This window comes from Cibotium barometz, chromosome 33, assembly GCF_041138505.1.
Source record: "Cibotium barometz isolate CiBa-2024 chromosome 33, ASM4113850v1, whole genome shotgun sequence".
Classification (NCBI taxonomy): Eukaryota; Viridiplantae; Streptophyta; class Polypodiopsida; order Cyatheales; family Cibotiaceae; genus Cibotium; species Cibotium barometz.
Genome location: NC_141078.1, coordinates 49,544,095 through 49,558,939, shown reverse-complemented (window position 1 = coordinate 49,558,939; position 14,845 = coordinate 49,544,095). Strand labels below are relative to the sequence as shown.

The following is a 14,845-nucleotide window of genomic DNA, read 5'->3' as shown; positions in this document are numbered from 1 at the left end:
GGAGAAGGCTTCGAATTGCAATCACTTTCCTTTCACTTTTTGCTTGTTTTCTTCCCTATTGAAAGTTCAAACTTAATGTAATGAACAGTTTGATATACAACAAAAACATGCTTTCCCATGGATTTTCTTTTGTACTCTCTTTTTGAGTGTGGCTGCTCACTTAAATCACACATTTGAGACTATCAAGCAGTTGAACATGTTGAGACCCTTAAAGAAACCCACATACCTCTGTTGCTCCTCAGTTTTCCTCTTCCACTCTCATAATTCCTTGTATTTGTACAAAACGTCTAGTCCTTGGGTTACAACCCTAACTTTCAGTTTTCACAATTTGGGTTAGCTCTTCTCATATATCGTGAGAGTGGTAACAGTGAGGACTACATTAAAATGAATGTCTTTTTACTTCAAACTTATGGATAACCTTGCTATGAGGCACTACACACCTAGAATCAACACTCATTTCAAAGGAAGTATGCATTACCTTGTTTAGAAAATGAACTATTTACTGTTGCAGTTCACCTGATCATACAAAGTGGGCAGGACCAAGCAAGACTTCATTGATGTAGTGGAGGTATGTTTCTCATTAGTCCAACATACATGCTTTGCTTAGCTGCATAAATCTCTTACTTTTCATCACAGGTTGAGACTCAAAATGTAGAGGTTGGCAGTCGTTGTGGGGCTGGTCAAGCAGGCCGACCCACAAAATATTGTAAGGTTTGATACTGCTGATCCCAAATCTCACGCAAAATGGCCGTCTAACAAACAATAAATTGGAACAAGCATCAAGCTGCGAAACCCTGCAGCCCAGCTGTGTATCCATGTACATAACGGTAAGGGCAGTATGAAGACCATATACTACAAGCCCACATCCAGGACTACAGCATGTCCACCATATCGGCAATCAAAACTATCGTATCAGGGTCCAGAAATCATACGCTCATGCTTCTCTCATACAGATACAGGATGTGCGATTTTATACCCACATTGAGGTTTCAAGATGCATTCGAATTGTTGTTAAATGTGTTCTCCACAAAATGCATGTATGACTTGTGCTGGGTTCAAAGCTTCCCAACACAGTGCAGAGCATTATTTTGCCTTTGAGGTTCCCTGCTGCCACCATGCTCGTTTCCAGGCTATACCCAACACAATTGCACATCCTAACGGCACACCCAAGATCAAACCTTGGAGGGTTCCCTGCGATGGTCACACACGTTAGTAAGGAAAGATGCATTAAAACCAAAGAATTACTTGATAAACATTTGGGCAGTCAAATGGCAGTATTCCCATGTGGCCTTCCAACTACTCACTTATAAAAAATAGCTTGATATCCGGACTATTCATTCATATGGACAGCCTTTCAAGGAAGACATCTTAATCTCAGCAGCTTGTATTAAACAAAGGCTATCAACTGCGAACCTGCTTTGTGTCAGCTGAGTGGACAAGCTGCCGCCTAACCAGAGCGACCTCTTCCTCACATGCGACTTCTGATGATGGCCTTCTTTCGGTATCTATTACAATGTTTCCATATAAGGGCAAAAAAAATCTCACCCCTCCTAGCCTGATCATTTCTTTGTAGGCCAAAAATCAGAACGAGGATTTCATAGTCTTACCATAGTAGTATGTGGAAAGAATGGTTATGCGCTCCAATGGCTACTACCACCCCCCCCCCCCCCCCCCACACACACACACACACACACACACACAAACAGAACAACTATCAGTGGACGTTTTCATAATGCTCTCAATCCTCTACCACCTTACAAACTAAACAGAAAAATGCATGCCTTTTCATCTAAGTTAGGCCATTGATTACCATGACGAAAATACCCTCCTGCCTTGTTGGCAACTCCTCCAGCTTTGCAAGTGTCTCATAGCCCTTTGTCACCTTTCCAAAAATTGCGTACTGTGGTACATTAGGAAATTGTCAACAAATCAACTCTTTGGCTCTTTAGTCATGTGAACCATACTGTCATATTGATGTTAAGGGCCAGACATCATAACAGATTGATCCTTGTCTACGTTTTCTTGAGACATTCCATGCAGATCAAAATACTATGCATATACAGATCAAAGAACATGCAGCATGCGTGTAGCAAGCCAAAGCACAAACCTGTCTATCCAAATGTGGGGCATCCCCGAGAAGTATTGAAAAAGAGGAAGCCGCACTGTCAGGATCACTATATCTGTACCATCCAGTGCACATCATGATTGGGACCAATATTCTTTTCCATCATTCAAGAACGAAATACACTCACACAACAGATGGAAAACTAATGATCTGCACTTGTTCTTAAAATAGAAAACAGTGGTGACAGCATAGCAAGGCAGCACAATAAACCCTTCAAACAAAAAATTTATAGCAACAACGTTAATATTTCAGTACAACATATGGCTGCAAGACTTTTTGCAATGCACCCCACAAGCAAGAGCTTAGATGCTGGGTATCGGAAAGGTGATGCCAGAGGCTGAATTCTGAAGAGATGCAGCAGCTACGTACAAGTGAAGGAACAAATGTATGGGTGGTGAGAGGATATCCCCTTCAAGTGCCAGGTGGCAACCATCCTAGCCTGCCCTAGCAGTCTCACAAAAGATAACCACACACCAAGGCTGCAGACATGTCTTGTTAGGTTATGGTTTAGAGGACTTAGGGTGGAGTAATGAGGATTAGACATTATGATTAAGCATGGTGTACACTAAGCAAGAAAGATTAAGTTAATGACACAAGGAATTAAGCATAAGCAAGAGTGTAATTTCCATTGATTCATAGCCATTAAATACACTTTCAAGTACATGCATATGAGCTCAAGAAACTCTTTTGGAGTAGCTTGAAGCCAATTCACGTCTCCCCCATTCTCTCCTCAATCATCTCCTTGAAAGTAGGGCCGGGCCAAAAGTGGCTACCCTTGGCATCTACTTTGTGGTGTGGTTATTACCAAGAACCTTTGATATTTTGAACCTTTGCTCATTCTTTGAGTGATGGCTAATTAATTGCTTCTTCCAATACTCCCCCTCAAATGATTATCCATCATCATAGATGCTTGTGGATCTACTGAGTCTATGACTTTAGTTTCACCACCTTAGCCTTTGACATGTTTGGATTTACCTAGCTCTTTTTGGCTTAGGTTTCACCAACTTTTTTCCCCCCCAAGAAAAGATCCTTCCATTAGTTACAAAATATACAACCGAATCGGCTAGGGATATGACCCAATCTCAATCATGGGAAATAGAGGAAAGAGAGGGGGTCTTCCTTGCTGGCTGGCCGCTCTTGGAGGAAGGCTATCTCATACAATGGGGGCGGAGGGGGGAACAGCCAAATAGGTGGCCTGTAACCTCGCCGGCTCTGACCGTGAGGAACGGACTGCTGCTCCAAATCCCCAAAAAAGCCTCTCAGCACTGAATACACTCAGAGCCACCTCAACACTTCTCCCATTGGCCATGGAGGGTGTGTATGATGTCCATGCCCCTGTTGGACTCGGTGGGATGCACAGTAGTGCCCTCTATGCCCTCAATGCAGCGAGCTAGATGTGCCATGCTGCTATACTATTGATGATCTCCCACCTTTGACAGGAGCATGTGGGCCTCCTCCCAATTGGGGCTATTGATATCAGGTTGTCATGATAATGTGATGAGAGTGGAGTAGGGTGTGGTCTTGTCCCATCTACTCATATGCTGGGGCCGGTGCTATCTTGAAAGCCTAGGCTACTGTCCGCGGACCGCAGGTGATGGTGTGGGTTGGTGCCTGGTCCATGGTGAAAATATGGAGGATCCGCAACCAAAACTGTTGCGCCTTGGGACTCCCAAAGGCAATGCAGCTGTGACTCCAGAGGGTGTCCACATCTAGAACAAAGAGCTGGCCAACCTCCAACTGCCAGCCAAGTGCCCAACTGCCAAGCTCTTGTGTGCTATTTGCCGAAGGAAAAGAGTAATCTTCCGTGGCTGGAAGCTGTCCTACAGCCGCTTCCAAAAATCACGGATGGAAGTGCGTGGGGATGCCCTGTGTCTCTCCCAGTGTACCGCTGCCGCTGGTGCACTATCAACCTCTGGCATCTAAATCTTGCAGCCCAGAGGGACTGTGTACTCAAAGAAGGGGATGTTGGTGGCATCCTTGGAGGCGAAGGAATCATGCCATTGCCATCCCACTATAGACAATGCACGAACAGGTGCTCTTGTACTAGAACCTGGCTCACACTCTTGCAGAGACTGTGGCTCAAGCCTCCCTGGTGCAAGTACACAAACAGGTACATGCACACAAACAAGGACAAGTACGCGAACAGATACCAGTACGAGGTTTCCAATAACAAGTGCTCCAACAGGTACACTTGGAGCCGGCTCACAGCAAACATCTGGTACAGTAGATGTAATGTGATATTCAGCAGGTACAAGAAGATGTACAGCCAGTACAAGTGGTAGATGGTACAGCTACTGCAACAGCTGGTTCAGCACATACTACCATAAGTACAGCAGGTACAGGGTTTTCAGCAAGTACAGCAGTTGGTGCAGCAAGTACTACTGTAAGTACAGCAGGTACAGTAGAGTTTCCAGCAAGTACAGCAGTTGGGTGCAGCAAGTACAGTATAGCAATACGATACTACAGGTACAGTACAGCAGCCCGGTACTGCAGGTGCAGTGGGTTGTACAGCAGGTACAGCACAGCAATCAGGAGCAAGTACAGTAAATCAGTCGAGTACTGCAGCTGTACGGCAGCAATGGGAGCTCGTGTATATGTCAATTTGCAGATTCAGCAGCCAGAAAGTGATGTGCTTCACGAAAAACATCCAAGGGAGAGGGAGAGAGAGAGAGAGAGAGAAAGAAAGAAATTTGTATTAACGTCTTCAAAAGGCCAAAATGACCTATGAGACCAAAAGGTTACATCATATCCATAAGGTACATCATCCTGGGTACAAAATAGTAATAAAGAAAGACAACAAAAATCTATAACTATAAAATCTATTCTAGGTACACGAGCAAAGAGCCCTCATATCACCCTAATACATCCCTCATGGGCTGCTGTGACATGGTGTAACATAAACCTCCTGTGTAAGCTCTCCATTCAGGAAAGCCGACTTGACGTCCATCTGGAAAATGGGCCATCTCTGATGACTTGCAAGAGCAAGAACGGTGCGAATGGTAGTCATCCGGGCCGTCGGAGCGAAGGTCTCATCGAAGTCGACACCAGGGCGCTGAGCATAACCCTTGGCAACCAACCTCGCCCTGTGCTTGTCCAAGCTGCCATCAGCTCGGAACTTTGATTTGAAGATCCAATGCACACCAATCACCTTACGCTGCAGTGGCCGAGGCACCAAAATCCAAGTGCCATTCCATTCGATAGCATCCAGCTCTGCGTGCATAGCACGATGCCAAGGCTCATGTGAAAAAGCCTCGTCCACAGAAGTGGGATCAGAAGGAACATTAATGATAGTGGACATAAGAGCATAATTAACAAACATGTTGCCCTCATGAATTTGTTTCCCTGTAACTCTGGAGGAACGCCGGAGAGAACCAGGCGGAGGAGCAGAAGGCAGCTCACGTAACCCAGAATCACGAACTGTCTGATAATACCATCCACGCACAGATCTGCTTGAACTCGCTGGAGGAGCAGAGTCATCATCATTTGACTGAGAATCCACAGCTGAAGGCGGAACAGAAGCAGAGGGAGGAGAAGGAGAAGGAGGCAGAGACGGAGGTGGAGGAAGAAGAAGCTCACCACCCCCCTCTGAAGATGTAGGAGTCTCATCGAGCAACCACATCATGACTCACAACAACTTTGCCGGCCTGAGGATCATAAAGACGATATGCCTTGGACACAGTGCTGTATCCGAGAAAAGTCATGCGCTGAGACTTCAAGTCCAACTTGGAGCGATGCTCCTTAGGCACATGAACATACGCCGTACACCCAGATATCTAAAAATGAACAATAGAGGGCTTCTCACCATGGAAAGCCTCATATGGAGTTTTATCTGGAAGAGCAGCAGTAGGAGACCTGTTTTGAATGTAGACAACAGTGGAAGCCGCCTCAACCCAGAAACGTCGAGGTAATGAAGAATGCTCAAGCATAGCACGGGCCATCTCCATAATGGTCCTATTCTTCCTCTCGGCAACTCCATTCTGTGATGGAGTATATGATGTAGTAAGCTATCTCCGAATGCCATGGGTCTTGCAATATTGCTTAAACTCCTGGGATGTGAACTCACCCCCTCCGTCGGTCCTGAGAGTCTTGACCGAGTGATCGGTCTCTTTTTCCACCTCAGTTCTCCAATCACAGAAGTGCTGAAAAGTCGCATCCTTGGTCTTTAGAAAGAAAACCCAAGTATATCTGATAAAATCATCCATCATCACGAGCATGTACGACACCTTACTCAAAGACGCGGTACTCATAGGACCACATAAGTCTGCATGAATGAGAGCAAGTGATGTCAAAGATCTGTGTTGCCTCCTTCGGAAAGGCGGCTCGGTGTTCCTTCCCTTGTAAACAAGAGGAACAAGCAGAAGACGGAGCCTTGATGGTCGGTAATCCCTCAACCAACCGATCCTTCGAAGCTCGTTGCAGAAGCTGATAACTCAAATGGCCAAACCGAGCATGCCAAAGAGCAGAAGAAGTACCAGAAGAAAGCAAAGCGGTCAACTTGTAGAGACCACTATCTTGGACTCCCTGAGCCAAGATGCTACCAGTCGCCTTATCACGAATGGGAATCTCATAACGACCCTTGAGCTGTAAGAGCACTCACTGACAAAAGGTTAAAAGCCAAATCTGGAATATACAGAACGTCAGAGAAGTACCTCTTGTCTTCGGCAGAACGAAAGATGGAGATAGTGCCATCTCCATGCACTGGCATAGAAGAAGAATCACCCAGTGTGATCTCGCTGGACCTAGCAGTGAAGTCCTCGAACCAATCTCGTTGGGGTATCATATGTGCAGTAGTATCCAAGACCGTGACTGAGAAGTCACAAGAGCAAGTATACGCCGAGTACCTGCTAAGAGAAGGATGCCATCATCCTTCTTGGGTTGAGACACCGCCGTAGAAGAAGAGTTCTTTGTTGCTTCATCACGCTTCTTCTTGTGACATTGGGGTGACTTATGACCTTTCTTGCCACAATAATGACATTCAATGTCCTTATTCTTTGAAGATTTGTTATTGTCTTTATCCTTGTCCGAATCCTTGGAGTTCTTGTCAGAACCCCCTTTCCCTTTCTTTTGTTGATTCTTCCCTTTGTCTCGCGCTGCCAAAGCTCCATCAGGGCCACCAAAGGTGCCAGTCCGCTCCTCAAAGCGAGACTCAATCTATATAACGGAGGGGAGAACTTCCTCCCAAGTAACTGGAACAGGACGAGGAGAAGAAACAAGAGACTGAAAGTATGCATCAAACCTCTCTGGAAGTTTGGAGAGCAGTCGAATAGCCATGTCCTCTGTGGAGATGTCCTTGCCACAAACAGTAAGCTCGTCCCGGAGATCTTTCATCTTGGAGATGAAAGCAGATAAAGATGCAAAGGCAGAAACTGATAAGTTCATAAGTTGTTTTTCCAACGCCAAAATCCGACCCGGAGACTTAATCTCGTAGAGATCTGCAAAAGCCTTCCAAACTTCATGTGCAGCATCTGTTGTACACACATGAGAGAGAACAAAATCCTGACAGTTCAACATCAGAAAGGAGAAAACGCGTCGATCATTCGACTGCCAAAGATCAATCTGTGCCTGAGTCGCACCACCGGAAGCAAGGGTGGGAGGGGTGGCATTGGCCGGTGTAACAAGCCAATCCCAAAGATCCACCCCACGCAAGGCTGATTTCACCGTCACCTTCCATAGGGTGTAGTTGGAACCATCCAACTTTGCAGACTCAGTGAACATATGAAGAGAAGTCGGTGCAGCCATCACAAAATCTTGGGCTCAATCTCAAGAAAAAACGCACATACTCTGAAGTAGAAGTGTCCTCCACAAGTACCAAGAGTGCCACCAAAGCCTGCAACACCAAAGACCTCCTCTGCAAAGGAGCAAGCCCACTGGAGAGGAAAACGCAGCACAGAAGGCTGTTGTCCTGAAGAAAACAGGCCGCCTATGTCCCAAACTCCACGTGGAAAAGAAAATGCTGGTCAACAAGTACTTGATGGCTGAGTTGATGAAGCCAATCTGAAGGCGAAGCGACCAGCAGGTTCAGTCCAGAAAACGCAGCAGTAAAGGGTTGCAGATCTGTCAGAAAACGCAGAGGAGAAGGTGCTGAAAACAGGGCTGAATCTGAGGCAGCAAGGAGGTTGCTAAACCGGGAGCAATGATACCATGAAAGAGTGCACAGAGCGGAAGCAAAGGGGCACTAGAATGTGCTGAACAGAGAGTGCAAAAGAGAGAGAGATATGGAGCAAACTATGCTGAATATACTGAAGCAAAACAGTCCCAAGCAGGAGACACTACAAGTCTCATAAGTGAGGGAGCAAATATGTACAAGACTGAATGAACAATGAGAGGCTAGCACCTCCTATTTATAGTTGAGGTGAGCTGGCCGACTGGAGCTGCAAAACAGGCCAACTGGAGCTACTGGACTGGCCGACTGGAAAATGCCAGAAAGGCTGGGAAAAATCCCAAAAAATACATAAAAAAGGGGTGGCCAGCCCACAAGCAAGGGCCATGCAAAAGGGACCAAATGGGCACCATAAATGAGCAGAAACTGGGGATGAATGTGCTAACATCAAGGTGGTAAAACTGAGCCGGCGCGAGAAGGTCTTGCGATGATGGGAGATGATGGCCCGGATCCTCTTGTGGTGGCATGGCTGTGGTTGAGGGCCATGGGATCTGGGGCGTTGAGCTCGGCATAACTCAGTGGCTTTGTCGAGTGTCACACCTGTTGGCCGAGCTCCTGCACTAGCCTATGGTCTGGGTATGGTGGGCGGATCAACCCTCGGAGTGAAGGTATGGAAGAAGTCGGTGAGCTGGAGGTGGAAGGGATCCAACCCCTATGTGCCATGTGGCACAGTCCACCTCAAACAAAAGTGGACACCTCCTTTTAGTGTACACACACGTGTGTGTTTACATGGTCAAAAGGGTGCCCACATGTAGGGCTTCCCTAACCTAGATCCCTTGGGCACCGAGCACTCGCCAATGGCCTGTGCCCGACTCTAATGAATGTGAACAACAAAGGTTACAAACCCTTTAGAATAATAAACAAGGGTTTAAATGGATACTTACCACCTCTTCACATGCCACACACCATGTCAAAATACATGGCACTTGCATGATTCACAGGTGTGTCGGAGTGCACATCGGAAAAAAATGAGACATGCTGTGGTGAACAAAACGCAGAAGTGCAGCGAGAGAGAAGCTGTATAAACTCTGCTATATACACGAGAATCCGATACAAGAGGAAGTGGGGCACCGACGGTGGTATTTATACCACCCTCCAGTGCTGGTCGGCCAGCCTAAAAGCAGCCGACAACAGCAGATATGCCCATGACCAGCAAAAAGTGCAATCAACCAGGAAAAATCACCAATCGGCAAGTATAGTAGGAGTCAGCTAGCACAAGACTGCCCCACGACCATAAAAAAAATAGGGAAAACATGGAAAAATGAGAAAAGCTCCTCGGCGGGCACAACCACAACAAAGGCCCTCATTGTACAGACAAGAGATGACTGCTAACACCCCCTCTCAAGCTTCAGCTCTTGGATGTGGAACCAACCCCAGTGAGCTGGAGTGCTACCGGAGCATAGCCTGAGGTAGAGACTTCGTGAAGAGGTTCGTTGTATTGTCCTCCGTCGAACAATAAACAAGCAAGATGTTACCAATCAAAATCTTCTCACGAACAAAGTGATATTGTATCTCTATGTGCTTGGTCCGGACATGGAAGACCGAGTTCCGAGCAATAGCTATACAGCTCTAGTTATTGCACTGGATGACCGTGGGTTCCTTCTGTGGAAACCCAATCTCACCAAGAAACCTCCGCAGCCACATAACCACGAAGCAGCACCACAAGCAGCCCGATACTCTGCCTCTGTAGAAGACAAGGCAATGGTTGGCTGCCTCTTGTTGCTCCATGAAATAGCCCCTGAGCCAAGGGTAAAACCATAGCCTGATGTAGATCTCCTCGTGTCTGGATCTCCTCCCTAATCTGAGTCACTCCAACCTTGAAGTCTGACTCGTTCCATCGTTCCCTCTCTAGTGTCATAGAAGAGTCCAAGATCCTTCATACCCTGCAGATACCGCAAGATCCGCAATCCTGCGACCCATTGAGTTTTCAAAGGTGTCTGCATGAATGAGCTCAACCGCCCCACAAGAAAGCTAAAGTCCAATCTAGTGTTCAGCAACCGAATCAATGAACCAACAAGCTTCCAATACAGAGAGGCGTCAACCAACTCACAAGGATCATTCATTGTAAGTTTGGTGTTCGAGTCCATCAGTGAAGTAATATAATAGGCTTGCAGTTCTCCATCCCAAAGGTCTCTAGCGACTCGTGAACATACTGCTACTAAGAAACAAAGAACCCCCTCTGGGTCTGCCAAATCTCCAATCCCAAGAAGAAATGAAGTAAGCCTAAGTCGGTCATCTCATACTCCTTTGACAAGGCAGCCTTCGCCACTGCTATGTGCTCCATGTAACATGTAGCGGAAGTCTTCGTATTGGAGGATCCTGTCACACAAATGCTCACACCGTGGAGTCTCGAATTACCCACTGAAGGCCCCCCTATCCCGTTACCGAGATAGTATTTGCTTTATTATCTTTAAAGAGACTGACGGTGTGACTGACGATAAGCCAAACGCAAGACCTTTGAAGACCAAGTGTTGGGCTGAACTGTACACTGCTGTAGAAACACCAAAGATGTCCAATCTTGAGCCTATGCACTCTTCCCAATGGTATGAGGGAGGGATGCAAAACTAGGGCTGAGAGAGGGGCTGTTTGGGACTGTTCTAGACTGTATATGAATGCTATAAATGAATGAGAATGTTGCGTTTTACCTTCACCAAGTGGCTGGAGCAAAACGATGATATAATGAATGCTGAAAATTGCGTGGATGCAGAAAACGCAAGGCTGAATGCTGAACTGATGCGTTTGACTGATGTAGATGGCTGAATGCTCATGCGTTTGAGGCGCCTAGGGCTGTAGGAGACAAACGCTGAAGAGAGATGGCTGAAGCTGCAATCGCCTATGCTCCTGAAGCTAAGGATGACAAGCGCTTGGTTGATCCTTTGCTGAATTATGAGATGAATGAGAGAATGGATCAATACCTCCTATTTATACTAGCTATATAGCCAGTCGGTTGGCACTAAATGCTTTAGACGTCCTGGAGTTCACCAGACTCCTTTCATACCGGAAAATGTCCAGGTTGGTGACATTCTCCACAACTTTTTAAAAGTTGTTCTCAACTTTAAGCTTCAAGCCATATATCCAAGATATAATCATGTCCCATCAAGAGGGTGAGACGAGAGTCTCTCAAAAATCCAATATAACTAAGAATCCATGTCCCAAATAAATGGGCACCTGCTGTACCAGCCACTGTACCTGCTGTTCCAGCCCTTGTACTTGCTGTACCAACCACTCTACCAGTTGCACCAGCCCTTGTACTTGATGTACCAACCATTGTACTTGTTGTACCAGCCCAATACCAGCTGAATGGAAAGCTGTACCAACGAACCAGCTCTTGCATGAAGACCCATGGTTTTTGGGGAAGAATCAGTACCCACACAGAGGTATATGGATTATATTGTCGGCTTGGCATTTCTACAGCCTGTGTACTGGCTGAATTTTATGGTTGCCTCGCGTTGGGCTGTGTTATGGCCTTTGTATATGGATAATCCGGTATCTCCCTTGGGAAGAGTAAGGCCCTCAAAGCTTACACATGATATTTTCTTCTTGGATAATGAAATACTCAAAGAGGGGGGGGGGAGGGCATTCCGGACTCAATGGAGTGAGATATGTGTAACTTTTATTTCAACTTTGTGGATTGTTTAATGGCTGTGACGGAAATGTTTAATTGTCCTCATGGTCAAACGATGCACACTCCCGCACTTCCGAGGCGAGTTACAGGACATCGGAGTTAGACATGGACCTTGGGATTGTGCTAGAGCCCTAGCCTTGGCTCGAGGGTGGTTCGATGTACATAACCTACAGTTGGAAGGTGAGCTAGCCTATTACACATGATTTGGTCTAAGACTAACCTTGTTTTTTTAGCTGTGTTTAGGGAGATTCATCAAGGAAGGAATCCTCGTGGGGATAAACCAAGCTTTGATACCACTGTTAGATTATCCTTCAAAGCGTTTAGGGTGGATAGTAATGAAGATTATACATTATGATTAAGCATGGTGTACACTAAGCAAAAAAGATTAAGTTAATGACACAGAATTACGCATAAGCAAGAGTGTAATCTCCACCATTGATTCATAGCCATTAAATAGGCTTTCAAGTACATTCTTATGAGCTCAAGAAACTCAAGTTTTTGGAGTATCTTGGAATCTATTCAAATCTCCTCCATTCACTCCTTTCTTTCAAGTACATGCATATGAGCTCATTCATCTTTTTGAGGTTAACGCATACTCTAAGTTTACTGTTCTTCTTGGAAACAATTACTACCGGGTAATCCTTCCAAAATGCAATGGTTAAGTTAGAAATCTTGAACCACTATCTCCAATCATGCTCAATCACGGTTTACTTCTTTGATCTCGCTAGGGCCATCATAAAAGGCATGAGACTTTGTTTAGCCTTCTCGGCATGTATCACTCTGTCCCCAATGTTGTAGGACTTGAGTACGCCTCACATGTTCCTCTTGAGGCTTGATGGCTAGCTAGATGAGCAGGTTTGTTCATGACATTATTTGGAAATAATGTGTTAAGAAGACGATGTGGCTCTAAAATCGGCCACTCAAGCAAGTCCGACAAACATTGGGAACTACACAAATTGAAAATTATATACCTAGATGAATCCAAGAACATGCCCAAATTCACCTTTTAGGAACGTGCATGTTATATACTCATGGTAGTCAACCCTCAATACTATATAACTATTAACTCCATTATGCATAGTATGGACTAGATACTACGACATCCCCACTAACGTCATCAGTGCCCAATAGTGGGTGTAGAACTTTGTATCAAGATATGCTCTCACACATGCACTCCACACACACAAATTGAAAATTATCTATAAATATTTATCTCTTCTCGTGGGTTGACTCACATCCCATAGGAACAAAAAGATCATCAACAAAACGTCTCACTTGACAAAGATTGTGGAGAAAGACAGGACACATATCAACGGAAACTAGGTGTTCCATAAATTCAAATTCATATGTAAAAAGATAAAAGTTGGCAAGAAAAACGGCACAATTAGTACCCATAGGAATACCAATGGAGAGGGTAGCTTAAGCTCCTTGCAAGCAAGCACACACAAGATTAGACAAGCACACAAGAGAGATGGATGGCTGAATTTTCTTCTATTCTCTTCTCTTCTCTACAATCATAATATAAAGATAAGATAAGAGTACATTGTTAGTACATTCATCCCCAGTTCTTGCCCATGTTTGGAGTCCCCTTTTGGTCCCTTTTCATGGCCCTTGGTTGTGGGCTGGCCACCCTATTTTTTTGGCATTTTTCCCAGGTCGGGTCACTGATGTCCAATCCGCCAACTTCATGTTGTCCAGTCGGCCAGGTCTAGTTGTCCAATCGGCCAGCCCTACTTTACCTATTTATAGGTAGACTTGCCTCCCTCACTTTTCATAGTCTAGTCCTTCTTTGTATCCCTCACTTATGAGACCTTTTATGTCTCTTGCTCGAGACTGTTTCAGTGCAGTATATTCAGCATAGTTGCTTCATACTTCTCTCTCTCTCTCTTGCACTCTCTCTCAGCACACTCTAGTGCTTGTATGCTTCCGCTATGTGCACTCTTTCATGGTATCATAACTCTAGGTACACAGTGACTCTGCTGCCCCAGTTTTCTCCTCAGTTTTCAGCACCTTCATCTCTGCGTTTTTTCTCTCAACTCTGCTGCTGGTCAGCTGGCTTCTTCTGGCGCTTCTCCACTGTAGCTTCAGGTCATTCATCACCGGTTTTGACCCCTGAGACCCCCTGTACACCTATCGGCTGCTTTGTTTCAGGGCAACAGCACTTGGTTGTGCTGCGTTTTTTCCTCTACAAGTGTTTCTTGCCGTTGTTGGTATTCTGATTTGAGGCATCCGGGTACCTGTGGTGGACACTTCTTCCGAGATTGCGCACTTTTTCTTCTGAGATTGAGCCCGAGCTTTTGTGATGGCTGCCCCGACTACTCTTCATATGTTCTTTGAGTCTGCAAAATTGGATGGCTCCAACTACACTTTGTGGAAGGTGAAGGTGAAATCAGCCTTGCGTGGAGTGGATCTCTCAGATTGACTTGTTACAGTTGCCAATGCCACCCCTCCCACCCTTGCTACCGTTGGTGTGACTCAAGCACAGATTGATATTTGGCGGTCAAATGATCATTGTGTTTTCTCTTTTATAATGTTGAATTATCAAGATTATGTTCTCTCTCATGTGCGTCCAGCAGATGCTGCACATGAAGTTTGGAAGGCATTTGCAGATCTTTACAAGATTAAGTCTCCGGGTCGGATTTTGGCTTTGGAAAAGCAGCTTATGAATTTGTCAGTTTCTGCCTTTCCATCTTTATCTACTTTCATCTCAAAGATGAAAGATCTCCGGGACGAGCTTGCTGTTTGTGGAAAGAATATCTCTACAAAGGATATGGCTATTCGTCTTCTCTCCAAGCTTCCAGAGAGGTTTGATGCTTACTTTCAATCTCTTGTTTCTTCTTCTCATCCTATTCTAGTTACTTGGGAGGAAGTTCTCCCCTCCATTATGCAGATTGAGTCTTGCTTTGAGGAGAGGACTGGCACCTCTAGTGGTTCT

At 45.5% G+C, this 14,845-nt stretch overlaps 1 protein-coding gene across 1 annotated transcript in view; it reads right to left on the bottom strand.

Annotated features, from left to right (window-relative positions):
- Positions 1-609: 609 nt before the first annotated feature.
- Positions 610-14,845, bottom strand: part of LOC147619679 (Cyclophilin-like peptidyl-prolyl cis-trans isomerase family protein) — a 36,951-nt gene continuing 22,715 nt past the window's right edge. The window contains exons 4-8 of the mRNA XM_086773371.1: positions 2,108-2,180; positions 1,811-1,900; positions 1,608-1,647; positions 1,414-1,505; positions 610-1,191 (exon numbers count right to left, since the gene is read on the bottom strand). Coding sequence (XP_086629497.1) covers positions 1,084-1,191; positions 1,414-1,505; positions 1,608-1,647; positions 1,811-1,900; positions 2,108-2,180 — 403 coding nt within the window. The 3' untranslated portion in view covers positions 610-1,083. The remainder of the gene's footprint in view (positions 1,192-1,413; positions 1,506-1,607; positions 1,648-1,810; positions 1,901-2,107; positions 2,181-14,845) is intronic.